The 27,622-nt window shown below is 40.9% G+C and overlaps 1 protein-coding gene across 4 annotated transcripts in view; it reads right to left on the bottom strand.

The window, feature by feature from the left end:
- The window catches only part of LOC146687143 (nuclear receptor coactivator 2-like), a 56,550-nt gene that overhangs the window by 14,158 nt on the left and 14,770 nt on the right, over positions 1–27,622 (bottom strand). For 3 of the 4 annotated variants that reach the window (XM_085438235.1, XM_085438238.1, XM_085438237.1), the window contains exons 3-11: positions 15,670–15,780; positions 14,889–15,061; positions 10,378–10,481; positions 7,622–7,799; positions 7,142–7,324; positions 5,975–6,076; positions 5,431–5,571; positions 4,664–4,811; positions 513–1,731 (exon numbers count right to left, since the gene is read on the bottom strand). In XM_085438235.1, the coding sequence (XP_085294361.1) occupies positions 513–1,731; positions 4,664–4,811; positions 5,431–5,571; positions 5,975–6,076; positions 7,142–7,324; positions 7,622–7,799; positions 10,378–10,481; positions 14,889–15,061; positions 15,670–15,761 (2,340 nt within the window). In that variant the 5' untranslated portion in view covers positions 15,762–15,780. Of the gene's footprint in view, positions 1–512; positions 1,732–4,663; positions 4,812–5,430; positions 5,572–5,974; positions 6,077–7,141; positions 7,325–7,621; positions 7,800–10,377; positions 10,482–14,888; positions 15,062–15,669; positions 15,781–27,014; positions 27,223–27,622 lie in introns of those variants that run through there. The other variant, XM_085438236.1, reaches the window with a different exon arrangement.

Raw genomic sequence — 27,622 nt, 5'->3', positions numbered from 1 at the left:
TTAAAACAGATGTAGCGTTATGTGTTGCTTAGACAATGATGCATCTCAGTGCTTATTTTGAGGGATTCAGGGCTCCCTGTGTAGTTAGTAAAAACTCCTAATACTGAGGCCTCTGATTGTGTAGCATTTGTAACAATGACTATGACTTAAAAGTGCTGTTTTCTTAGTATTTTTAAATTGACTAAGTTTGGAGGGAGCAAGAATTAATCAGCAATGTGCTCGTTGTAAATGAGAAACAGCTGATGACTTTGATGTTACATGTAGTAAAGACATCATATTGTAGCAGGAAGCTACGACAACTACTACTGAAACGTGAAAGCTGTAATATTTAAGGCTATTTTATGTAACAAAGGAACTGAAAATACATGGAAATAATTGAGCTTCACCACCTGAAACCTAAAAAAAAAGCATTTAAAAACTAAACGGAACTGAACCGAGCACACAGGGCAAACAAAAAACAAGCTGACGCTACCAAACCAGTAGTTAATAAATCTGCCTGATAAATTACTGACCTGTGGCTCCATGTTAAAGCCTGTTTCTGGTTTCTCAGTCTTAACGCTGGAGAGCTTCAGTCCTTCACCAGGTTCTATCTTGATGGCTTTATCCAGGATGCTGTTATCATCCCTGTCCAGGAGATAGCGAAGCAATGCATTGTCCTTCTTTTTGGGGCTCCCTGGCTCCTGTTTTGTGGAGAGTTCACCTAGAGCGGTCATGCTGTCCCCGGAGGCCGACTCTGGACCAATGGGATCTTTTCCGGTTGCTTCAGCTGTTAGTTTGGCCAACTCCACGGGCGAGGTGCTGTTTTGCAGCAACCTGTGAAGAATTTTATGTTTCTCCTTTAAAGAGGTGGAGTGGTTGTTATGTCCCACCCCACCTACACCACCAAGCTGGTCCTTACAGATCTGGTCATCTCCGAAAGCACCCGTTGGTGAGCAGGGATCAGAGGGCTCCAACTTGGTGGTGAGCAGCTGGAGCAGCTTGGTATGGCCTTTGGTGTTCAGAAGTTGGTTTGGCGCATCACTAAGGTCACCCAGACTCTCCCGGTCACCATCTCTTCCCTCCCCCTGATCACCTTCCTGGTTCTGGGATGTCAAAAGGTCTTGCTCCTGAAAAGTTCCAAATAGGTCAACCTCTAAGCTTATATTGTTCTTGGCTTTTTGGCTACCGGGGTTGGAGCTGTGAAGAGGGCTCTGAAGGCCGACTGGTTTTCTGTCAGGGGACTCTGGGTGCTGTCCTTCACTGAGTCCCTGGGAAATCCTGTGGCCCTGGCTGAGAGCCTGCAGTGCGCTAAGAGAGTTAAACCCTTGGTTGGTTCCTGTGCTGCTGCACACAGGGGCTGGCGATCGGAGGCTGGCTGCAGGAGAGAAAGAGCCAGGGGGGTGCTGGGGGAGATGCGGACTACTACAACTGCTGCTGCTAGCTGGCATGCTGGGGCTCTGGCGATGACGAGGAGACAACATGGCACCTTGGGCCCCTGAGGTGATACTGGGGCTTCCCAAGGCTAAAGGGCTGCCCAGCTTTTGTGCATGGCTATTTCCCTGAGGCGTAGGCGCTCGCCCTGACATAGCTCCATAACCACGTCCAAGGTTGCCAGAGGCTGTGGCAGCGTAGTGTGTGTTGCTGGTGACACTGGCGTCAGGGGAAGGAGAAGACACACTCATACTGGTTGGGGTCATTGGTTTGGCCATAGCCTGACTGGCAGATGTGTCTGCAGTCATGCTGCCATTTTCCCTGGATGAAAAATAAGACAGTCAAGAATGAGACCTATTCAGTTATGTGCTGTCAGTATGTAGATATGCAGACTCAGTGTGTATGCTGAGCTGATAAAGCTTGACAAAACATAAGGGATAAAACCTACAAGCCACATGTCACACAGTTATACATAAAAGAGATGAAAATAAAGATTTAACGTGAAGCAGGCTCTATTATAATGATATAAACGTCCAAATAAAATTCTATTATACCACCTACGGTTATTGTGTGCAATCCATCATCCCTGGGAGATTCCACTGACCAACACTTTCTAGTGACCAGTGTCTTTTGAATTTTGCACAATGTGTTTGCATTCAAATATAGACCCCTTCCTTCCTGCTGCATGTATTTTTCTTTTTGGAGTGTCATCTTGGGGAGAACTGTTTTCTCGAATGGCTGAAAAGGAAGTCGGTGTGTTGGTGCCTTAGTATCCTGCACCTTGCCCTTTTTCATGTTAAACATTTGCCTGGTGAAGACGTAGTAGAGTTGATATGCTTTTTCTTGAATCACACTCAAATACAGCTTTTGCAGATGAAAAAAAATTATATTATTGTATCTTCAAAGATGCCCATTCAATCACATCTTATCCAGTTAGATTTGTCAGTGGTGATGGTATAAACAGAAAGGCAACGAACTTTGATTCTGAGTTTCAGAGCCTACAGACTGAGGCATCAGTCTTTTAGTCCAAAGTCCAAAACATTCTGGAATAAGTGATAACGATGTCACATGTAAGGATTAAGTAGAGTACACCATAAAGTAAAACAACCAGAGCAGGTCTGCGAGTATACACAAGTGAGAAAACATCATAGTAACAAGGGACAGAGGGAGTAACTGTAACAGAGGGAGACTTTCAAACATCAATCAGCTTCAGCTCCACCAAACACACAAAGCTCTCATTGTGCTGAATTCTAGTGCAATAATTTTCAATGTGAAACTTGTGGAAGTAAAAAGGGCAAGTTCTCGCCATTGATCCACAAACACTCTGGGTAACAGTCCTGGCATTGTTTTCTGACCACTGTCCAAACCCAGACTTTGAGCATTCGTATCAGCACTTGGATGTTGGTAGAGTCGCAATCCTTCCCTGTGGAGGGAAGGAGGAATGAGGGCACTGTGGACTGGACTGGCTGGTAGTTCTTGTGTGACTTTTGGCTTTAACATACGATGACAACTCTGTATAAGAGACTCTCTGTTTACAATGCAAACTACAGAACCAAATGAGGAAGAAAATGGCCAAAATTGTTAGGGAATGTAAAAAAACACAAAAGTACATCTTTTTCTTTAACTAAAATAAGTATGTCGCTTTTTCTGAATGGATGAAGGCAATTTGGGGAAAGAATTTGGTTTGAATAAGGAAGAGAGAAACTTGGCACTTGGATGGAGTTAAGTGGCAGCTGCAAGGGTGATCAGAAGATTCATAAACAAGAAATCATATGACTTATGACTGTTGGATAACACCTCCCACCCACTCCATGACATGCTGGTCAGTCACAGGAGCACGTTCAGTGAGAGACTGAGATTACCGAAAAGCACCACTGAACGACACAGGAAATCATTCCTGCCTGTGGCCATCTCCCTGTACAACGCATCCACTTAACACACTGTTTGCTGCTACAGCTACACATGTTTCTTTTCCAACTATTTATTTATGAGTGACTTATGTATGTATGTATGTATGTATGTATATATATGTATATATTGTACTATTCTTAGTTAGTGTATTGTCTGTCTTGTCTTAATGTTGGTTTAAAATGGAGCACTGTAACAAAAAATAATTTCCCCCAGGGATCAATAAAGTATTCTGATTCTGATTCTGATTAACTCCTCAAATCTAAAGGTTTTCTATGACTGGAGGACAGATATGAAGCTTAATCTGGAAAGACTCTCCCATTCTTGATTTTAGCATTTTGGGTGCCACCATCAGACCTTTTTGGACAAAAAGGTGGAATATCAGCAAGTCTGGTTGCTGGTGTTATCTGTGCAGCACAGATACAGATGTTAAGTAACACATTAATGAAATACAAGAATTCCACTCACCAAAAGAAGAAATGACATACTTGGACAGGACTTTTTAATCTTTAAACCAGCAGAGAGCCAAGCTAACTGCTTTAAAATCCTTTGAAGGGCACTTTTGAGGCCCCAGCAGGCCCATTGTTGTTTGCTATGTGAGTATACTGTGTTGCTCTCTTCTCTGTCTTAGGTAACGCCTATCTCTCTGCGGAGCCAGTGAGTAGCACTCAGCAATCAGGCCTGGGAGTACTTAAGCTGGGGAAGATGAGCTTTTCAGGGCAGAGTCCTTTGTCTCTGCAGCATTTGAGTGGTGTGCACAATGCACAGGCACAAACAGAGCAGGTCAAACAAGAGGTCTGGTTCAGAGATTTAATTTGCGGAGATGGAGCCACATGGTTAATGATACAAATTTTAAACCTACAATTTAAACAGGTGATTTATTTTTTAAATGGTCATGCTCCTATATTTGTTATGAAAGAGGAAATTAGCTATAGAGACCAAAAGTAATTTATGTACCAGATGTACCAATCAAGTATATTTCTGCTGTAAATTAGGCTTTTAAGTAGTCATTTGAACAACTTATGTTGTTCAAATGACTAGTCTTATGTGTGTGACATAATTGTCACTTGTTCTGACCATATATTTTTACAATTGGTTGTAGTTACACATTTACTACAACTTGTCAATGTTTTTTTGTTGGAATTAGAACAAGATAAACCTTAGCGCTAAACCTTACATTGATTGTCTTAAATCTAAAAGAAATATTTCATGGCAAGAAACTCAAAATCTTTTGTGTGAAAAATGCAACATATCTTCTTTTCAGCAAACAAAAATAATTTAATGAAACATAAAGGGCACTGGGTCTCGTGTAGTGAAGACAAAGGAAAGAAAGAGTGAGTGGTACCTCTGCAGGACATGGAGGGACATGTATAGCTGTGGTTCATTTGTTGCTGAAGATCGGACCAGTTTGCTCTTAGTGTGCGCTGAGACGATGGTGCCGTCAGCCAGGGAGAATCGGTAAAGAGGGCTGAGCGCATGGCTGTTTCTCAACACTGGAAGGGAACCAACAAAAAAAAAAAAATCAGGTTTCATCATTATATGAATGATAAATACTGAGTATAACTGGTAGAGGGAAATAATTTCTGGTAGCAGAGGTAACAAAAAAAATACAGAAAAGCGTAGCTGTTGTGGAGTGGCGGTGCAGTGGTTAGTAGAATTACCAAAAAAAGTCCTGGGTTCAAATCCAGACTGGGGCCTTTTTGTGTTGTTATTTGTGTGTCTGAAGACGTGCATGGGTCAGGCTATTTGGCGATTCCAAATTGTAGGTGTGAGTGTTAATGGTTGTCTATCTGTATGTTTAGTCCTGTGACTAATCCTGCTGGCAGTTTAAAGCACCACTGCAACCCAAAATTGGATAAGTACAAATAGACCAATAGTTATCATTGTTGGATATTTATGATAATAAAATGTACCTTTGGCAGAAAATGTTATTTCCTAAGATTTAAACACAGACAACTCAAACTTTCTATTAAGTAAAATGAACATGTCCTTGCTTAAAATGACTAATTTATGAACTATGAAGACCATTTTCCGTTGCTTATCCCCACTTACAACCTGGAGCTGTATAAGTGGAAGGAAGCAGATGGATGAATGTGAAGAAAACTGTTTTACCCTCTTGATGGTGCTTTTTGGCGAAGGACATTTCCCCTTCATTCTGCAGGTGGAACCTCTGAATGCACCGTCGAACCAGGTCCTCCCAGCCTGGCTTCATGGATGCCCGCAGCTGACTAGTATCCAGTGACGTGATCTTACCTGAATCGGTAAAATATGACATTGATATTTGCAGATTACTAGTCATGTTTTAGAATATGCATCAAAATACATATAGACCCAAAGATGGAACCGCAACATCTGTGGATTTCACAGATGCAGCCAAAATATTCTGTCTGCTCTTATTTTCTTCCAATAGAAATTATTTCATCATTTGCTACCTAAAATTTGCTTTTAGAAGCTATCAAAATTTTTGGTGGTGGTCAGATTCCACACCAGCACAGCAATGGTGAAAGCCATGTCTTTGAGTAGGACAGTAGCATCATTTCCAGGCTGACTTGAAGCTGTTTCAGATACTAACAACATATTCTTATTGTATTTTATGCTGGCAAGCTACCACAGATCATACAGCATATTAACCCAGGACCTAGCCCTGCGGATGTACCTTGAAGATCCTGGCGTGTGGTGAAGCTCTCATACGTGGGCATCACAGGTCTCTCTTTGACAGGGGCTCTTCTTGCCACACAGATGAGACATGACTGGAAATCTGCAAAATTGAAAAATAAACAGGTTATATTATAGAATAAGTCCTGCTTCTAATGCAACAGGGACTGCGAATGAAAGGCTCTTATAGCTTTAGTAACCTTCGATAGTGAAGCACCGCAAAATATAATGTAGTCAATACAGCGTCGGTGAATGTGTGAAAAACTGAATGTTATAAACATCTAAAAACTGGAATGTGTTAAACTGTACAGGTGTATGTAATAGTGTGACTCCCAGGTGTATCTTCATCCCCTCGGCTGGGGCATCATACCTCCTACCCACATCATTCTACCAGCCTAGATCGAATACTAAAGCAGCTTCAGCTTTACTCTCAGCAGTTTTGTTAACCCTGTCTGTTCCACACCCACAGCTTCACCTCAGCACTGAAATCAAACAGGACAACTGTGAGCTCACCCCCGACATTGATGTCAGCACTAGTCTCAGTCAGAGTCAATCTACACATCAACCTAAATCTCAACCTGCAGCCTTCACTCCGTCCACCAGATATCCTCCTCTTGACGTGGGAGACACTGGCACAATATCTGGTTGTCAGACATCTAAAATTAGATTGGCAGACAGATTCTTTTCCCTAATGTGCATGTGTGTGTGATTAGATTAGATGGGAAGATGACAAAGTGCCACACACTAATTAGTCTCTTCCAGTGGATGGGAGGGAAAATAGAGAGAAGTGATGATGGAAGGAGGACAGGACACAAGAGACTGGGAGACCCAGGATGGTAAGAGTGATAGGAAAGTGACAGAAAGTCAAGACACAGACTGGGTGGTGGAGAAAAAAAAAAGGAAATGACAGTGTAAAAGAAGTGCACACAAGTGAAAGGGCCAAAGTCACTCTACTACATGGTGAGAAATAACAAAAAACGGGACCAAATCAGCAGAGACAGAAGAAGACATAAAGACGGGGACTGCAAATAGGAAGCGAGGAATAAAGGCATGACAGAGTGAAGATGGAAAATGAGCGGGTGAATCTGAGAAAATAAAAGAAGAAAAATAAAAGGACAGAAAAGAGTGACAAAAAACACAAGTATACTGGCATAAGGAGAGACAATACCTTCCCCCTCTTCTCTGATTGACTTGGGTTCAGAGACAGCAAAACACTGCATGGTCTCATACTTCTGCTGCGCCGCCTCCTGCTGATCCGAGGTCAGCCGGGCCTCACCGTCAGCATGAGGGTTGATCAACATGCGACAGTTAAAGGTGTGGCTGTTCCTGTTGGACGAATCGCGATGATTGACTGAGAGACAGGGAGAGATGCCAAAACAAAGAGGAGACATCGTGAGCATGTTAAATTTCCAACATAAACACTGCAGCATCAAACAAATTCGATATAAGATAAAAAAGCTACAAGAAAAGCTCATTTCACAAAACAGTAAATGCTCCCAACAGTAAGCTACTAGCCACAACCCATTACAAAACATGAAAAATGATCTAAACCAATCACTTTTTCTGCTTTCTATCAACATGGCCGAGTTGTAAGATAAAAAGAAAGTGAAGATTCTCTCAGTGCTGCCAAAGTCAATAACTTTCTCACCCAGGCTCTTGGGCAGGAGGTTCTTGATGAACTCGGTGTGATCTCCAACATGCAGCACGCTGTAGACGCTGGTGTTCATCAGCTCCTCCTGCTGGTAGCGCAAATACTGGCTGACATTCTCCGACACAAACACTATGTTGCCTTCCATGTTGACAACAAAGAAGAAGCCGTCCAGGGCCTGAAGGTGGATGTGAAGACAGGATGAAAGAGAGAGAATAGAGAGCCAACAGAAAACATGAAGGGGAAGAAAGGGAAAATGGGAAGAAGACAAATTGGGAGAGACTCACGTTACTCAGTTAAAGTTTAGATGGATATCTACTACAAATAAATGCTAATATTCTCAAATACCGAGCATGATTCGAGGCACCACAGCACATCCCAGTGACCGCCGTGTGATTTTCTGTGTATTTTTTCTTTCATTTTCCACCTTAATGCACAGACTGTGATTTTTTTCCTTTAGCACACCCATGTTTACACAAAGGTATCCTGACACCGGTGCAGAATAGAATATAATGGAAAAAAGATGTTGCTTGAATTCTGTTTATCTTACAGACTCCAGGCCGACACCTCGGTGCGCGTTGCTGCTGGTGAACGCTATATATAGCCTGTGTGTATGTGTGGTCAGGCTCCGCCCCTCCTTTTCTAATCTGGCTTTTCACAAAGGTATTTATACCTCACCGGGTCCCATGTTATACGTTGCCACATACCCGTGCATACACACACTCACACTCAAGTAGGTTGGATGACTGCATTAGAGTTTGTCACAGAAACTCTTATCACTCTGTGTCGCTGCAGGAAGATGCTCTAAATTGTCAACATACATGAAATATTTGCAGCCATAATGAGGTCAGATCTCCTTTTTTAGCATTTGCATTTTTGCCCTATTTCAACTGCTGTGACGATAGCATCAGAAACCAGTGAGAAGCTCTCATAATCATTGTCACAGTACATAAATTTATGAAGCACTAGATTAGTGAATTGAAACTATTCGCTTGTCCTCAGTTTTGGCAGCAGCAGCAAAAGCAGTAATCCTTTTTGGTTTTACCATCGTGCCTACAAATACAGTGGGGCAAAAAAGTATTTAGTCAGCCACCGATTGTGCAAGTTCCCCCACTTAAAATGATGACAGAGGTCAGTAATTTGCACCAGAGGTACACTTCAACTGAGAGAGACAGAATGTGAAAAAAAAAAAAATCCATGAATCCACATGGTAGGATTTGTAAAGAATTTATTCGTAAATTAGGGTGGAAAATAAGTATTTGGTCACCTCAAACATGGAAAATCTCTGGCTCTCACAGACCTGTAACGTCTTCTGTAAGAAGCTTTTCTGTCCCCCACTCGTTACCTGTATGAATGGCACCTGTTTGAACTCATCATCTGTATAAAAGACACCTGTCCACAGCCTCAAACAGTCAGACTCCAAACTCCGCCATGGCCAAGACCAAAGAGCTTTTGAAGGACACCAGGAAAAGTATTGTAGACCTGCACCAGACTGGGAAGAGTGAATCTACAACAGGCAAGCAGCTTGGTGTGAAAAAATCAACTTCGGGAGCAATCATCAGAAAATGGAAGACATACAAGACCACTGATAATCTCCCTCGATCTGGGGCTCCACGCAAGATCTCATCCCGTGGGGTCAAAATGATCATGAGAACGGTGAGCAAAGATCCCAGAACCACACGGGGGGACCTGGTGAATGACCTGCAGAGAGCTGGGACCAAAGTAACAAAGGTCACCATCAGTAACACACTACAACGGCAGGGAATCAAATCCCGCACTGCCAGACGTGTTCCGCTGCTGAAGCCAGTGCATGTCCAGGCCCGTCTGAAGTTTGCCAGAGAGCACATGGATGATACAGCAGAGGATTGGGAGAATGTCATGTGGTCAGATGAAACAAAAGTCGAACTTTTTGGTATAAACTCAACTCGTCGTGTTTGGAGGAAGAAGAATACTGAGTTGCATCCCAAGAACACCATACCTACTGTGAAGCATGGGGGTGGAAACATCATGCTATGGGGCTGTTTTTCTGCCAAGGGGACAGGACGACTGATCCGTGTTAAGGACAGAATGAATGGGGCCATGTATCGTGAGATTTTGAGCCAAAACCTCCTTCCATCAGTGAGAACTTTGAAGATGAAACGAGGCTGGGTCTTCCAACATGACAATGATCCAAAACACACCGCCCGGGCAACAAAGGAGTGGCTCCGTAAGAAGCATTTGAAAGTCCTGGAGTGGCCTAGCCAGTCTCCAGACCTCAACCCCATAGAAAATCTGTGGCGGGAGTTGAAAGTCCGTGTTGCTCGGCGACAGCCCCAAAACATCACTGCTCTCGAGACGATCTGGATGGAGGAATGGGCCAAAATACCAGCTACTGTGTGTGCAAACCTGGTAAAGACCTATAGTAAACGTTTGACCTCTGTTATTGCCAACAAAGGTTATGTTACAAAGTATTGAGTTGTATTTTTGTTATTGACCAAATACTTATTTTCCACCCTGATTTACCAATAAATTCTTTACAAATCCTACCATGTGGATTCATGGATTTTTTTTTTCACATTCTGTCTCTCACAGTTGAAGTGTACCTCTGGTGCAAATTACTGACCTCTGTCATCATTTTAAGTGGGGGAACTTGCACAATCGGTGGCTGACTAAATACTTTTTTGCCCCACTGTAGCTTGTTTTGATTATTACTGATATGACTGTCATTTTTTCCCCCAACACATGTATTGTAGCCACAAACTGTTGGTTGAACCCACCTCCAGCATCATGGGCCCAAGAGTGTCTTTATCAATAACACCTTGGCCTGTGGACGAGACGTCTGCTTGCTGCACCTCCTCTGCATCAGCCACCGGAGCCTTTTCTGTAACAGACATGACAAAATTTCATCTCCGAGTCAAGAAAGATCTTCTTGTTCAATGGTTTCAACGCAAGGCTGTAACGACTTGAGATTTGCACTCCTCGATGTTACTGTGGGCAAAAAATCCGTAGAAAATCATAGTTATCTTCAGTATACACTTACTGTGACACACCTAATCAATATTAAAAGTATTGATAAGGTAATAACAATAATAAAAATAGCCTACATTCCTTTACCATCCAACAGGGAACAGATCAAGAAAAAAACTGCACGAAACATTTGAAGTTATTTAATGAAGGCATGACTCATTGATGATGGAGCATGTCAGCAGCATCAAAAGGAAAGCTTGTTTCCAATGAACCAGCTCACTGTATGTGTATCAGAGAAATATGCTCATTTTCTTGGAAAACTATCTTGTCAGACCGAAGCTTTCACTGTAGCTCTCCCTCTTAGTGGGTATTTTATTTTCACAGAAAACACTGACAGTATTGTTTTTGTGATGATGAAGCCTTCAGGCAAACACACACCCACTCAGAGACTGTTTTTTATGTACACCAAGACCTTTCACACATTACATTCTTTGGCTAGTCCTTACTCTAACCTTGTGCTTATATAAACTCTAAACCAATCTTCCAGCAGCACGATCCTGTGTAGGTTTCAGTGGTGGGGATGTCGCGGGCAGCAGGTATCACTACTCTAATGCCTTCTACATTTTACACTTTCGTAGCCATACTAGAGGCCAGTCTCCACTCTCCTCCCTGGTTGTACCACTGGACTGTTAAGCCTCCCATGGCCCCATTAGACCACATAGCTGACATTCCTGTTGTGGGACCGGAGCTGTACAGAGTCATCAGCCTTAAACCCTGTCACAGAGAGCCTGGGGTGGCTCTGCAGTGCACGTTGGAGGGTATTACAATAATACTCAGCATTTTTTTTAAATCAATAAATATGTTACACTCCAGTTGACACGATCAATTTATGCACTCAGGTTTGGACCCCAAAGCCCCAATTTGCACGAAGAAGCAAAAGAGTTATTCTGCATACCACTGCCTATAAATTAAGCTTACATAATCAAAATAACTTTCAAGCTAAACATCACAGCAAAAACACTCAATACTAGCAGTCAAACTTGCATATTAACAGCTGTGTACTATACATAATGCAGTATGCAGTATTGACGAACGCACAGCTCATTAGATCTAAACAGCTTTATTCAAGCCAACACCTTAAGCAGTTTGAATAATGAGACAACTTCAGCTAAACAAAGCAGGGTGGGGAAAAAATCCATCTCCCATCAAGTGGGTGAGATTCCATTTTTCTAAATGAATATAAAATGTCTAATATATGGTTATATACGTTTTACATTAAACAAAGCAGGCTGCAAAAATGTGTCAGAATAGAAAAGAACAGTTTTCTTTATGGAGAGCCATGTATTAAATGCAGAATTTCCAAATATCTTGTTGGACAACGGATGATGATTACACCCTTTTCATTGCTAGTTAACACTCTTTAAAACAAACCCATCCTCTGCACTGGCTTATTTAGCTTAGGAAGCTGAGATTTGAAATAATTAACTGGTTAATTGAGTAACAGACAGGAAATTAAGTGCCAACACAACTGATTGCTTACAGTAAGTCATTACTAAACATAGAGATGGATGTCACCCGCTGGTTTGTGGAGCCTTAAGCAGAGCGTTGTTTTTTTTTTATCACTGGTGTTTTTGCATTTGAGTGAGAACCAAGGACACGGCACACTCATATGGTAGTGCACGCTCACTACACAAATACTCATCATCTAGAATTTTACCCTGCAGTAAGTGTAAATATGAGCTGTGAGCCAAAGAGCATAAACACACACCTTGTCGCCTGACTATCATGAATGGGTACGTACAATGCTATTTTCTCACCTGTTTGTTTCTGTGAGCTTTCCATCAGGTGACATGTGACATGTTTTTTTGTCTGAATTCATAACTTTTGTGTGAAATCGACCTCAGCAGGTCAAAAAGATGCAGACAATAGTGGCTCTCTGAAGTTGACCAGGCAGCTGTGTGTATTATCTGTTTGTATGTGTGTGTGCGTGTGTGTGCTTATTCAGCTGTTGTTTTCAAATGCAAACTGCGCCATGACACATGGACACCAAGTGGCTGACCACAGGAACTAAAAGAGAAGAGGGGCCATGAGAAAATGAGTGATGAAGCCAGCAAAGATAAGAGATAAAGATATGGGCAAGAGAGACAAATGGAAGTACAGAGATAAGACAGAGGCTGTGTAGGAGACATGAAAGATACAACAGGTTAACAGAAAGAGGAAAGGAAAATATAGAAAATAACAGAAGAATAAAAGAGTGTATAAAACAAGACAAACAAAGAAGAAAGAAGAAAATACAAGGAAGAAAAAAGGATAAAAAAGAACAGAAATGAAAGGACAAACACATGAAAAAGAAGATAAAAGGATGAGGAAAAAGAGTGGGTAAAGCAAGCTTGGGAGGGAAAGAAAAGAGGAGAAAGACGAGGATAAGGAAGGATAAAATTACATCAAGGTTGAAAGAGTGAATAAACAAAAGGGAGAAAAGAAGAGAAGAAAAACATGAAGAAAATGACTGAAAGGAATTAAAGTAGACTGAGGAAGGGTAAAAAAGGAGATAAGGACATAAAAGAATTAAAAAGGAAAGGAAAGGAAAGCAAAGGAAAAGAAAGAACCTGGTAGGATGAAGAAATGAGGGAAGAAGTGATGATGAAAAATGTGGCGTTAAAGTGAAATGACACTGTAAAAAGGGGGACTCGTGTTTTAAAAAAGCAACGGGTGAAGACTGAGATGTGGTGAGAAAAGTTGGGAGATAAAGGAAGAGGGCTAAAGGGAAGACGTGCAGGAGCTGAGGAAATCGTGAGACTGTGATGAAGGCAGGTCTGCCCGCTTTCCTCTGAAGACTCACATCATGTTGGTCAGTGTTACATAACAGCCCTGCCTCTGTCTGTCTGTCTCACCATCATCACACACACACATTGTCATTATTGAGTCTGTGTTTACACTCACATTTCCTCTCTCCGCATCGGTCTGTCGAGTCTACTGCAGGTCCTAGAAGATGGGGACTTACATGCAGGACGGAGCCAGAGTTTTTGTTTTTCAAGACTTAGGTGTTAAAGTTATGCTAAAAGACAGTTTTGTGCTGACAGTTGTCATTAGTGTGGTTTCCTTTTGTACAGTTAAACACGTAAGAAGAGCAGAAAGCCATTTCAATAATTACATGTTCAGTTTATGTGCTTGCAGCACTTAAGTTGTTACAGACTTAATATTATTTATGCTTCTTCACTTCCAATGTCAACGCTTTCCTCAGGCAATTGTTCCATGTTTGTGACTGTGAAAACATGAATAGACTCTCTTTGATTATGAAACGGTCATCTGAGAGTTTGATCTTCCTTGAACTTCCTGCTTTCGTTAGAAGGTGAAATTTTCTCAACTTATCTGGACTCATTAAAATAGATTGCTGAACAGATTCTCTCTTAGGCACTTCCAGGCACTGGTTTTCACCAAAAGGAGTAGTTGTTATTCTTAAAACATTTATTATTACACTTGTATAATACAATTTCTGCTAACATGGTCTTTTTCATAACTGTCCTCATCATATTCTTCTTCAGGGCTTCTATCAGTAGTCTCTAAAGTAACTCCTACCAAGTCAGGGAGTTTTTTTGGGGATGTTAGGAGTTCGTTTTTTTTAATGTGTATAAACTGGAGTCGTAATTAAGGCAGATGAAACTATTCAGCACGTGTGCGAGTTAACTTTGAGGTTAACTGTGATTTGGTACTTTTCTTCACAACAGGAACATCTTTTGCTAGAAATTCTCCATCGATTGTAGTGTTGTACTTACTTTGGAGATATTGTGACTTTTTGTAAATTTCTGTAATTGTAAAACTGGTTAACGACCAAAAAGATAAAAACGGAAATGCTGACAAGTCAAAAAATGAGTGTGTGGCTTTGCTTGCCCTTGTTAATGAGCTGTTCATCATGACTCAGCTAGCTATCGGCTTTTCTTGCCTTCAGTCATTAATTATAAATGCTAGCAGGCTGGCTTTAGGGATAAACTGTCTATTTGACAGTGGCACTGCCATCTTGACAACCACTGAATGGAACTGTCACAGGAGGATAGATTCTAATGGCTTTGGTAATGGCCAGACTTTCCCCCAGCTCCACCAGCAGTTAGTTTTGACTATTTGACTGTTGTTTGTAATTACGTTGGGGGATCCCCTGCCTTTTCCTCTTATTTGTAAATGTACATTTGAGAAGTTTTACGGACAAACACCCTGAACGCTGGCAAATCAAAAACATCTGGGTGTCTTTGGTTTTCCAAGCACAAGTGCCAAAGCACATTTATTAACATTTAGTTATTATTATTACACAAGAGCATATCCTCACCCTGCTCCTTGATCTGCCTGATCTGCTTCACCGTCTCCTTGAGGATGGCACATTTGTCCGGCTTGACGTTAAGGTCGTCCATGTCGTTGATGTTGGCAAAGATCAGCTCTGCCAGTTCCTCGATGTACTTGTTCTCCTGCTCCCGGTTTCTCCTCTCAGTGCTCCTCTTAGGGCTGGAGGATAAGGAGGGAAATGACGACATCATTGAAAGAAATTAATGAAGTCAAAACCACAATAACTGCAACGGTGCTGCGCTGTATGATAATATAGCTGTGATATAACGGCCGAGGACTTTGCTGCACCGTGCAGTAATCTTACACTGAGTTTCCAAAAATGTTTCTACATATCCGAGAGTTACTCGCGTGCTCTCCATACTGACTACTTCTCTTTTCGGAGACAAAGAGACACTTAGTAAAATTAAGTTCTTAACCTCCGACGCAACATCAGTGTGTCCTCATTATAGTCTGCAGCGTACCATCAAACAACAGTTCATTCAGTCAACTTGGGGTATACAAAGATGCTGCAGCAGCATTTTTCTATAGTGACCCACATTAATCACTCCCTTTTCTTCTTAATGAGCCATAAACTATCATGCCATTTATAACTACTTACTTATTTATTTAATAATGTGTCAAAAATCTAACCAACCAAAATGAGGAGCTATATAATTAATAATCAAGTGTTCTATAAGGAAGTAATAAGGCTTTAGTTCTGATTAATTGTTATTGTCATTTATGTATTACAGTGTATCATGAGGCTGTGTGGTGGATAAAGGTTTTACCTGGGCCCCAGGAGGTCTGACTGACAGTCCTTCCTCTTCAGAGAGTCTCCCCCTCTGGGGGGCTCTGGGGTGTCCCCCCTCCCACTACTCATCTTCAGCAGATATCAGCACCTGGAGGCAGAAAAGCAAACCCGTGCAGATTGTAGTTAGAGTTTGGTGTTTAGCGTGCTTATTGTTACATATAAAATTGGTAAATAATGCGTACATATAGCCCTCTGGAGTGTACAGGTGGATGCTGGGGTTATTGAGGAATTGAAGAAGACTGGGATGAGAATTTAGACCGAGTATGCTCTCCATATGACACGAGGAATGTGAGACACGTTATGAGTGCATGTAGTGGTGCAGATGGAGCTGCCTGCCTGGAGAACTGTGGCTTGAAGGCTTAACTTCATTTAAAATCACCATAAAATAAAACATAAGTTACATGTTTTGGCATAAACAGCAACTATCAAATATAAAGGTACAACAGTATAATAACCACGGACTTGTTTAAGCAATACAAAGGTAGATCAGTTACTGGAGCTGCCTGTCATAATATTTAAATTCTCACAGCAAGAGTACAAGCCTGAAAACTATAGAGTCCTTTGGACATTTATGTGTTCATGATTTCAAACGTATCCAAAGTGTTTACAGTAAATCTCAATAAACAAAGACATAACCTCGATGTGCCAGATTGAAGCAGCACAAGTGCAGCTGAACACCGTGGACACTAAATCCTTAAAAACTGACGGTGAAGAGTGCTCGTCTCACTCCTTGATGAACTTCACTTCATTATTTATAGGCAAAAGTTAATGCGCTGAAGATGTACACACACTGCATTTTGTATAATGAGGGAGTGCGCTCGTGACTCCCGAACACAATGTGCTATTGTAAAGTGCCCGCAGGCAATGTGGGAGGCCCAGTGGGAATACAGTAGGTGTCAATAATTACTTCAGTTAGAAACAGCTAATTCATGTAGGCATTCACTGTTCTTACATGAACATTTATGGTGTTTGAGTCAAAGGCATTCAGTAGCAGTCATAATGACGACAGCCAAGTTGTTTAAAGAATATTTTTGTCATCTTGAAAGAATTGGGTAAGACCGAAAAGAAGCAAAGTATAGACAGGTGGAAAGGCATTTAAATTAAACACTTCTTGGCAGGGAAAGTTACACCATATGGTCACCTCATGTGGCTAGACCTACAAAACACTGCTTACAAAACCCTTGTTGGTCTAACATGGTCAACTCTCTGATTTCTCCCTCAGTTTTACTTTAAATTACTCAAATTGCAGATGTGTGTTATGGTAGCTGTTTGGCGCTTAGTTCTGTTTTCCAAGAAACGGTTAAAAATTGCTTCAGGTTCAGGCCTTTCAAAGGACTGGCGTGTCCTTTTTTGTTAATATAACACAGGTTTGGAGTTGAGGTAATAAAAAGGACATACTGATTACAAATTGACAGAATAGATGTGACAAACATCTGTTATCTTTAACAATCATTTGCAGATGAGACAGACTCCAACAGTTACAAGCAGGAGCAGAGGCAGTGTCTGTTAGGACAGTCGGGCTTTAAGGCCTTTCAACGGGCCAGCCCATCACCTGACTATTACATAACAGGCCGTCAGAGGGGCTGATACTGTGCAGATAAAGGCAGGATAGAGGGATAAAGGAAAGAAAAACAGCAGGGAGGGAGATGGAGAGTAAAGAGAGACAAAAAGAAAGAAACCTATAAAGGAAGAAATAAATAAGGGCCTGCAGAAACATTTTCTCACACAGCCTTCAAGCTGGCAAGTGTAAGTGTTGCAGAATAATACAAGTGGAAATGTATGGGGTAACAGGAGGAAGAAAATAGGAGGAGGAGCATCTGCTGTTCTGAATTAGCAGGCTTGAGGAAGGAGGAAAATATATCCCTATTACACCAAGAGAGCAGAAAATTATCAATAATGTGATTAAAAAAAAAAAAAAAAAGTAATTAAAAAAAAAAAAATCAGACAGTCAGTTTTTGCCAAGTGGTGTCTTTGGCTGTGGATGTGGTGATAGTTCCCACAATGCAAAGAGAGCCCTTGTTAATGAGCTGTTATCATTGTGATTCAGCTAGCTATCAACTTTTCGTGCTATCAGCCAATTTTTAGAAAAGCTAGCAGGCTGGCTTTAGGAATAAAATGTCTGTCTGACAGTGGCACTGCCATCTTGACAACCACTGAATGAATTTGTCTCAAAAGGACTGATTATAATGACTTTGTTTATGGCCAGACTTTCCCTCCAGCTACACCAGCAGTTCCTTTGAACCGTTCAACTTCTGTTTTGTAATTACTTTGTAATTACTCTTCCATCTACTAGTACCAACATGCTAGACTACATATAGCATTGTACCTGCTAAATATCAGTGTGCTAGCAATGTGACCATTCGACTGTCCTGTTATTAGGCTACAAGCACCACCAGAGCTGTGGATCCTTAGCCGTCCTATGATTTGTATAAATGTGGAGGAAGAAACACACATATACACTGCAAAGTTATTAAAAATAGAACGACATTAACGTCCCTACTGTAGGTTACATGATGACACTTAATGGTGGGTGATGGTTGCTGATTGATGACTAGAATATAATTAAAAGAGCAGGTCCACGTGAAATACAGAAGATTTCAGCAGTGATGAGGGTCATGGTGAGAGACAAACATCTCTGTCCACTTGGCCACCGTAATTACCCTTTCTAATGCCTTCCCATACACAGGCATTAGACTGAGAACACGCGTCATGTCTGGTAGCCAGTAAGTTAAAAATATAACTTAGACTACTTTTTTGGTCAGGTCAACCATGAGAAAGCAAACAGTCTAATAAACAAAACAGGAATTTGAAATTTTGTGCTGCCTTCTGAGTCAAAGCAGCTTTTTGATATCTTTTCTGAACATGAAGCAGTTCAAAGAAAATCTATTACCCATTTTGGCTCCTGCTGACTTACATCATTAAATTATTGAATTGGGGGTCAACAACTTTGTTTTTTTTTTGCTTTCGTTGCATCTGTCATTTGATGGAAGATAGTTTATTAGCTCTCTATAGTATCAATGGCATCTTTGTTCCCTTTTCAGCGTTATAGGTCTTCATTTTCAACTCACTTTCATTTATATAAAGCCAAATTACAATAGTCACCTCAAAAAACCCACCAATCAGATCACCCCCTATTAGCCAGCACTTGGCGACAGTGGGAGGGGGAAGGAAGAACTCCCTTTTAACAGGGAGAACCTGCAGCAGAACCAGGCTCTGGGAGTGGCAGACATCTGCCATGGCCAGATGGAACCAGAGATTAATAATACCTGATGAATAAATACTCTGTGGTTTATAAACTCAGAGTGAAAAAAGGTGAGCGAAGCAGAAACACACAGTGCATCATGGGAAGCCCCCAGGAGCCCAGGCCTATTGCAGAAAACCTAAGGGAAGATTCCAGGTGACGTGATCTAGCCCTAACTACAAAAAAGGATAGTTTTAAGTCTAATCTTAAAAGAAGTGAGGGTGAGGCTGGTTCCACAGAAGAATGGCCCAAAAGCTGAAGGTACTGCCTCCCACTTTACTTTTAAATATCCCACAAGTAAGCCAACAGTCGTAGAACAAAGTGCTCTACTGGGAAGGTGCGGTAACATGAGGTCTTTAGGATAAGATGGGGCCTAAAAATTCAAGACCTTGTATGTGAGGAGAAGGATTTTAAGTTTCTAAATTTGACTCTAGATTTAACAGGGAGCCAGTGTAGAGGAGCTCATATGGGAAAACGTTTATACTTTCTAGTTCCTGTCAGTACTCAGCAGCTGATTTAAAGTTAGCTTTGCAAACATATTTTGCTAACACAAATTGATGCCAAGTTGATCAACTCTCACGTGGCATATGCAAATGAACAGAAAGTCATTTGACAATACCCACTTCTTTCCTAATAGTGTAATCAGCATCCTAATAAACAAGGAAATTACAACGTGTGAGTTAATTACTTGATTGTCAATCATTGCTGGAGATATTTAAATTTAAACATCAAGTACCAAAACTAACCTTCCACCCTCGAGCTGTGCAAGACATCCATTTACTTGGATTAAGTAGGAAAAAAAGGAAACACCTCTCTAAAAGTTAATTAAACAAAGGTTAGCGACGTCAAGTGTGATGTTAGTTTCAAAACAAAGAGTCTTATTATGTTCAGCGGACGGTGAAGTTAACGTTATCATCACGAGAGTCCAGCACGCTAACCTCAAAAGTTGATGAAAGCCTCGCTTAAAGATTCAGTCAATCAGAGAAAGGTACACACACACACACACGCACGCACGCACGCACGCACACACACGCACGCACGCACGCACACACAAAGTCACTTTACTCCTCACAATCAGCTTCACTAAAATACTTCAATCAATGTCTGAAGTACATACACATGTCCAAATCCACAAGAACATCCATGAGACATGTGGCATAAAAACACAGAAAGACACACACACAAACACACACGTGCACACAATGAATTAACACTAATGTAGCCTGCGACAAAAGCCTTTACCCCGCTCAGCCCGATACTAATGCAATCAGAGGAGCCAAGAGCTTCGCAAAGTGAAGCCATTTAAAAACAATTTGAGAAGCAGAGAAGAGCCAGGGCCAGAGGGTCAAACCAGCCATTAAGAAATTAAAGCTGAGGATTGATCAATGCCTGCTTAAGTGGACCCTGTCTCCAGTAGAAACCACGGCTCCTCAGTTTCTTTGTTTTCAGTTTGTGGGGATGGGGGTTACAGAGGTGAGTGCAGGGTGAAGCTTTCACTTATGTGTTTTTGTTGTTTACTTCCCTTACTTATTTTTAAAGAAGAGGAAACGGACACATCTGTAGTCTCTGTTTAGTTTGAACAAAACACTGGGTTTAAATCTCTATGTCTGCAATCAGATGAGTGGATCAGGGGCATTATCATTTAGTTAATACAAACTACCTTTGCGGCCTTCAGCTTTCCAGGAATTTCCCCATAATTCCCACTGTGCAACAGAGGTATAGAGCATGTAGGTATTGGATTGCAACCACATGGAAATCAGGTGGGAAGAAAAAAAGATGAGCGATAGCACACCCGACTCCCATTTAGAAGTAAACAAAAATAGCACACTGAGTAAAAACCTCTGGAAAATCTGTTACTACTGTAAATTAGAGATAATTACAAGACTTGTTGTTCAGCAGGGAATGGCTGGGAAGTCAGGAGGATGCCACAATCACCATATGCATGACAGACCTACTCTGACCAAATGATAGTTGTCATGGAAGTAAAACGCACTATGGATTGTTATTAAGGTAATGAGTCATCCCCAGGCTTTAGTGTACAGACTAATTGAGGTTTTCAGCGTGTAACAAAAAAAAAAGAAAAAATAACAACGACCACGCAGTCTTATGCAATGACTGACAGCACAAAATTAAAGCTAATGTGGTTTTTTGTTTGTTTTTTTGCAGGAATAGTGGAAAACCTGCATGTTTATTCTTAATGTCCTAATACATTTACTGTGCAAATGTCAGAGTTTTTATCCCCAGAAATTAATTGAGTCCGTCAGTTAATGTTACGCACAATTTAGCTCGCCGTGGGTGGCTGCTCTATTGAAGCTCCTCCTGGAGATCTTTGCATTTTGTGAAAAGGTTTTACATCTTACTATAATGATCATAAAGTATGCATGCATCACTCCTCCCAGACACATTAATCCATCCGGATTCAATTCATTTCATGTATAAAGCGCCAAAACACAAAAAGAGTCACCTCAAGGATGAATAATTAACATATATATGTGTAATTTCATACATTTGCGAAGCATATAAGCATGGTAGGTAGTACTATTAGTAGTTATTATACTCTCTCTTATAGTACACCTTCAAAAAGGTTGATGACAAAGGATGATATTTAAGACTTTACACAAACCTTTGACCCTGAATCCTCCCTTAGTTACGCTGCAGTAGGTCTAGGGTGCTGGGGGCTTCCCATGATGCACCGAGTGTTTCTTTTTTACTCACAATATGTTTATTCACCACTCTGCATTTAATCATTAGTTATTATTCATCTCTGGCTCTCTTCCACAGCGTGTCTTCATCCTAACTTCCTCCCAACTGGTTGCAGCACATGGCCGCCCCTCCCTGAGCCTGGTTCTGCCGGAGGTTTCTTCCTGTTAAAAGGGTGTTTTTCCTTCCTACTGTCACCAAAGTGCTTGCTTAAAGGAGTCAAATGATTGTTGGGGTTTTCTCTGTTTTCTCTGTATTATTGTAGGGTCTTTACCTCACAATATAAAAATGCCTTGAGCCAATGTCTTCCTGATTTGGTGTTACATAAAACTGAATTTAATTTACTTTTTATTCCTTGCAGATCAATATTAAATTTTATTTTCAAACCTCTAGAAATGAAAAAAAAAAATAAAACCGAATAATTATTTTTATGAATGCAACCTGTGAAGAGGAGTCACAGCTACAAATGCAGTACAGTCCACTATAATAGAAGACTAGTACTTCAGTGCCTTGTTTCCCTACTACTGCTAGTGCAAAAACAAAGAACTAAATGATAAAAATCAGGATCAATTTAGCAATCAGACACCAGTGGGCTTGACAGAGGTATTTGGTAGTAAGGACCCTCCTCCCTTTGGTGTCTGTAAACTGTTAAGGCTGTTGTCTAAAAGCCAGAAAACCCACAAACATAAAGTAGATTTAATACCCTGCTGTAGCTGGATTAAGAACACTGGCTTCTCCCACACTGAAAAGCCTGCGACATATGCACAGTGAGCGTGTTTGTGTATGTGGCTTTCTACGTGTTGGCGTGTCCACGTCAACAAGTCCAATCTCTTTATGTACATCTCGGCTGTTTGGTGCCACGGTGATGCTGAGCAGGTGACTCTATGGTTGGCTCTTCTCCAGTTACTGGTGACAATTTGTATTGTGCATATCTAGCTTTATTTCTCTGAGTAGCTACAATATTTGCTTTCAATAACTATTTAGTCATTTCAAGTAACCACTACCTTAAATGACCAAATAGCTTTTGATTTACTAGAAAGAGTCGCCACAAAGAGAAAGACAGCAGTGGATGAACTGGTACAGCTGCTTTCTTTTTTGACGCCTGAGGCTCGTTGGAGCCGAGTCAGCAAATATTCAAACAATATTAGACTTTCCAGTAGGCTGTTTAACTGAGCTAACACAAATCAGCACTAACACCAGTTACCAGTTAGACTACACATATGTGCCAAAAAGGATAGATTCTACAACACGGCTTAAGGATGATAACACACAGGTGCTCTGCTGAGCTTTGCAGATGCACACATACTGCTGCCACTTAGGGAAATGGCCATGATACATGGAATAACCAGTTATGTGGGCTATTCTTGTTCATGTTTGTTCTTTTGTTGGTCATTAGCTTTGCTGCATTGTAGTCTAAAGTCATAATATACAAAAATGTATTTGTAGTGTAATGAAACTAAATGTCAAAAACTATATAAACTGTCCATCTTTCTTGCTTGTTGCACCTTTGTGTGTTAAACTCTGTTGTCGTTCCTTTTCTTGCTCCACTAACCTCTCAGAAAAGAAGCATTTGAGAGCATAAGACCATATGAAAAAAAAACCCTAATGCGTGTCAACAAATAAGAAGAAAACAAACCTAATTAGATTGATGTTAAATTTCAGTCCAGTAATGATTAATGATTAAACAAACTCTGTTTTGTTTGTTTCCTCAACATAAATCATATGTGACATATGTATATTTGATACAGATGTCACACTAAGCCTTATTTAAGAAGAGCTTTTTTATTTCCTGCTTATATCAAGCCTTTCATCTTAATTGGATAGTCCATAGCATAGCTAACATTACGACACACATGGATATAGCTAAAGAGCTGTTCAAACAATTTAGGTCATAATACTATCCTACACCTCAATCAACATCCTGTTGGAAGACCAAACGAAATCATCCAACAGCATCGTCTTCACAGCTCCAACATGTCAGTAAATCTTTAGTTTAATTCAATAAATATGATCGTTTGTTGGTATAGCTAATTGACCTCTTGCAAAATATTTCCTCATGAAAGGGAACAAGAAATTGAAATATTATGAAATTTTCTCTTTTGTTTTCTTTTTGTAATTCTTCTTTTTCTTCTTTTAACATCAAAAAATCTGTACATCAAAGATTTGAAATCCCAGAACAGATGTTGCACCTCAAGAACAAGAGGAAAAAACACTATGAAAGGCTTTGAGAGGGTTGCACAGTCTGACTTCCACTTCAGCTTTCACAGTGTTGTTTCTTTCCAGTGTATCCATTACGCCCATGTAGTGGATGCAAATTTGACACGAGTATACGTCTATCCCTACAGCCGGTTTTCCACCTGAACACACAGGAGTTTCTCAGCCAATCAAGCCCGTCAAACATTTGGTCACAGTTACCTCTCTTGCCACCTGGTTGCCCAGACCTTCTTTTATTGAAGTGTCAAAGTTTCCAAAGACTTTTTGACGCTGTTGTGTTGGAATGAAAAGCAAATGCCTTTCTGTGTGCTGAGAAGTGAGTCCCCGTAAAAACCAAGCTGTACAAACTGGCTCACTTCAACCAGCACTCCTTTTTTTTTGTCTAAATAATCACCCCCACCACCATAGCTCAGCCAACTTAGCTCAGTCTTCTTTCTGTTCCCCCTTTTTTTTTTTTTTTTGCCATCTTCAACGTCATCACATCAACTTGAGAAAAATCTTGTTGTTACTAATAGATTACAATTAGAATGATCCGATCAAATTTGAACTAGAGTTAAATAGCAAATTATCTGCACATCTCTGTCTCTATAATTCTCCCAAAGTTAGAAAAGGGAACAAGAGGCAAAACAAGCAGAAACTCAACTGTATTGACAGAAACCCAAGAAAATCAGCTGAGTGAAAGATGATCTGATGCAAGTGCCGTGCAGAAATGCCAGAGTAATTATCATAGCATCAAAATGGAGGGACATTAAAAATAATAACTCTAAATAAACTGTTCACAGATGGCTTGTTAGCTGGCTAGATAGCCAGCAGCTGCTCATTACTCGGCATGTGCAGCTTCATGTAATGTGAGAGCGTGATCGATTATAGACAGGAATCAATAACATTGAACATGCCTGCCTGGATGCTAACTCAATTGCGAGTGCATACACACGAATACGCACACACACACTAATGCACACTCACTAAAACACAAACAAAAACGCCATGCTTCTACATGGACAAACATGATGATAATCACACACACACACACACACACACATACACACACAAAAGAGTTTCTGCTGTAAACACTGAAACTGAGCGGCTGCTTAACAGCACAGAACAAAAACATCGGGGCCGCCTCGGCACTGCAGTTTAGGAAAGACACCAAAGGAGAACTTATGTTCCTCTAATGTGCAGAATCATCCTACATGCATTAAAAACAAACACAAAACATAAAAGTGGTGCTTGTCGAGACACAGACGGAAATAAAGTGATTGTTTTATGTCATCATGAAATCTGGACTCCTAAATATGATTTCTGCCTCTTCTCAGCTCAAGTTTCAAGTTCACAGTACAGGGCCGGTGGTTTGAAACTCTTCTGAAAAGCCATTCAAAGCTCTTTTGATCTTTCAGTATACTGTAGTGTAATACTGCTTTGGTTGTACAGCACCTTTCATGCAACATGTGCGGCACTAAAAAAATGAGGATGCAGGTTTGATGAAAGAGCAAACAAGTAACGATAACAATTACACAACACACAAAGGCATTTTGTCATAACAGTTTGTGACAGGAGAAGCCCTGCTTTTAATGGGTGTTTAAATGTTTAAATCACTAATATCATCAAGTAGGATATTAGCTGAAAATGAGGGAGCATCTCCAGTTCTCATTTTTGGTGTGATTTTGGCTACCCAGCAGTAGAAAGGACACAAGGCAGTGGCTGGTCCTAAGCCTTTGAGCAAGGTGACTTTTAAAAGAATCAATTCTGAGAGATAAGGGAGCCAGTACAGTGTTCCCAGGTCTGGAGTGATGTGGTCCCTCTTCATTGTATAACATATGCAGAATTCAAGACAAACCTTACCACTTTTATCCAATTTAAACACTGTGCTAAACACTAAAATGCTGCTTTCTTTGCAGTTAGCAGTAAATCCCTTTTTATGACATGGGAAGACACCACAGCTCATATCAGACATGATTAGACGAATTCACCGGTGAGGTAGGCAACTTTAAAAAAGCCACACAAAGTGAAAGCAAAAACTCCTAGATAGAGATAGCAGAGGAGTTTCACGTTGTTCTACTGGCCCAGAGGTCAAACTCCACCTTCAGCTCCCTGAGTGACTTATCAGCAGAAGCAGCTAGTGTCTGTGTGAAAATTAACATGCAGTCACAGCCCAGTGACCCCATGAAACGCCAGCTGTTTGCATTGTGCTTCAGAAAGTTGTCTTTCAAAGTTTAACCTCTAAGATTGCTCAAGTTTGGCGCTGGTATGTGTGCCTTTGTGAGAAAAGCAGTCATGGATTTTTCAAACGTGGATCGCTGTGCTCACTTGGAAACGAAACATTCTGGTACACTAAAGATTTATTTAAGTGTTCCTCTACTGAAATTTAATATCCTGTGTAAAAACTGCCGTTGGGAATTAGTTAAAATGATTAAAACTGAACTGACACCTCACTAGCTAAGAATATTAACAAGTCCACCCCTTTTTTTCCCTTTAACTGCGAGCTTGTCATTACGAAACTGAGCATTTGCAAAGCGACTTCACAAACCTGTGAATTTTACACTCGGCCAACTTGCTGCTTTCTGGGTGAGTTTTACCAACAGTTGTTATTGAAGCGCAGAAAACTGAGTAAACAGTTGGCTGGTTAGACCTCAGGTGACAGAGCAGCTTCGGGCCTGCTGACTGTGCACTCTGCGTGTGTGGCCAGTCATTCATAACCACTCCCATTGCAACATGCACACACACGCTCGCACACACGCTCGCACACACAAAACCACAACAACAATACATGACAGCTCAAAGTCCAAGTATGACTGGGATAGTCACACCTACTGTGAGCATCAGAACTCATCATTGTGGGCTAATAAAGAAACATGGGGATAACATAATATAAAGTTAATTTCTGTCATTCACATTAAATAAACATTAGCTCAGATATGTCCAATCAAAGCATGAGTGACTGACAGGTGCTTTAAAGCGGGACATAACTTCTGATTGATTCAAGTTAACAAGAAGTAGCTGACGACACTGCTAAACATTGCTTCTGTTTAATGTCATTATCTGAGACATATGGAAAAAAAGAGTGTGTTCTTAAATATAGTGTGTCAACCAACCTTATAGACTTTGCCTTTTAATCTGCTGTCAGCATGAAACAGAACGAAGCAGATCAGAGTCTGAGCATTGCTTACCTTTGCTTTGGTTAAAACAGTCCATAACAGGTCCAGAGCCGGCTAAACATCCCATGCCGGCCGGGCAAACACACTGGTTTTCACAGCATACACACACACACACACGCACAACCATACACTCGTTTTGTATTTCCCCTCGCTTCTCTGTGAGATTATTCCTGTGTGTGTGTGTGTCTGTGTGTATGTGTGTGTCATCTGCCTCTAATGACAGCTGACAAACTACATGCCGCAAATCCTCTCTCTCTCACTCCCTCCCTCCCCCTTGCTCTCTCTCTCCCCCTCTCTCGCTTGTTTTCCCCTCCCCCCATCACGTAGAAACACACACATACACACACTCCTCCCTGTCTCCTCCCACAACACAGGAACACACTCCTCCCTCCTCTCGCTCACAATCGTTCTAGGCACTGGATGATTTACATGGCCTATTGTTCTGTAATTCTGGATGGCTTTTATTATTTTAAAAAAATACACTAATCATTACCGTCTATGACATTTGTTACAAAACAGTCAAAGTACAAAATGTGTTACTTTATCACTAGTTGCAACACTTTTCACAAACTTGCAATGCTTACATGCAGATGTTCAAAAAACTGCAAATATTTGGCAAA

Source organism: Copadichromis virginalis, linkage group LG18 (assembly GCF_057382275.1).
Source record: "Copadichromis virginalis isolate Kocher_CV1m ecotype Utaka linkage group LG18, C_Virginalis_male_GT1.1, whole genome shotgun sequence".
NCBI lineage: Eukaryota > Metazoa > Chordata > Actinopteri > Cichliformes > Cichlidae > Copadichromis > Copadichromis virginalis.
Note: the sequence above shows the minus strand (reverse complement) of the source record. Positions and strands in the feature narration are given on the sequence as shown.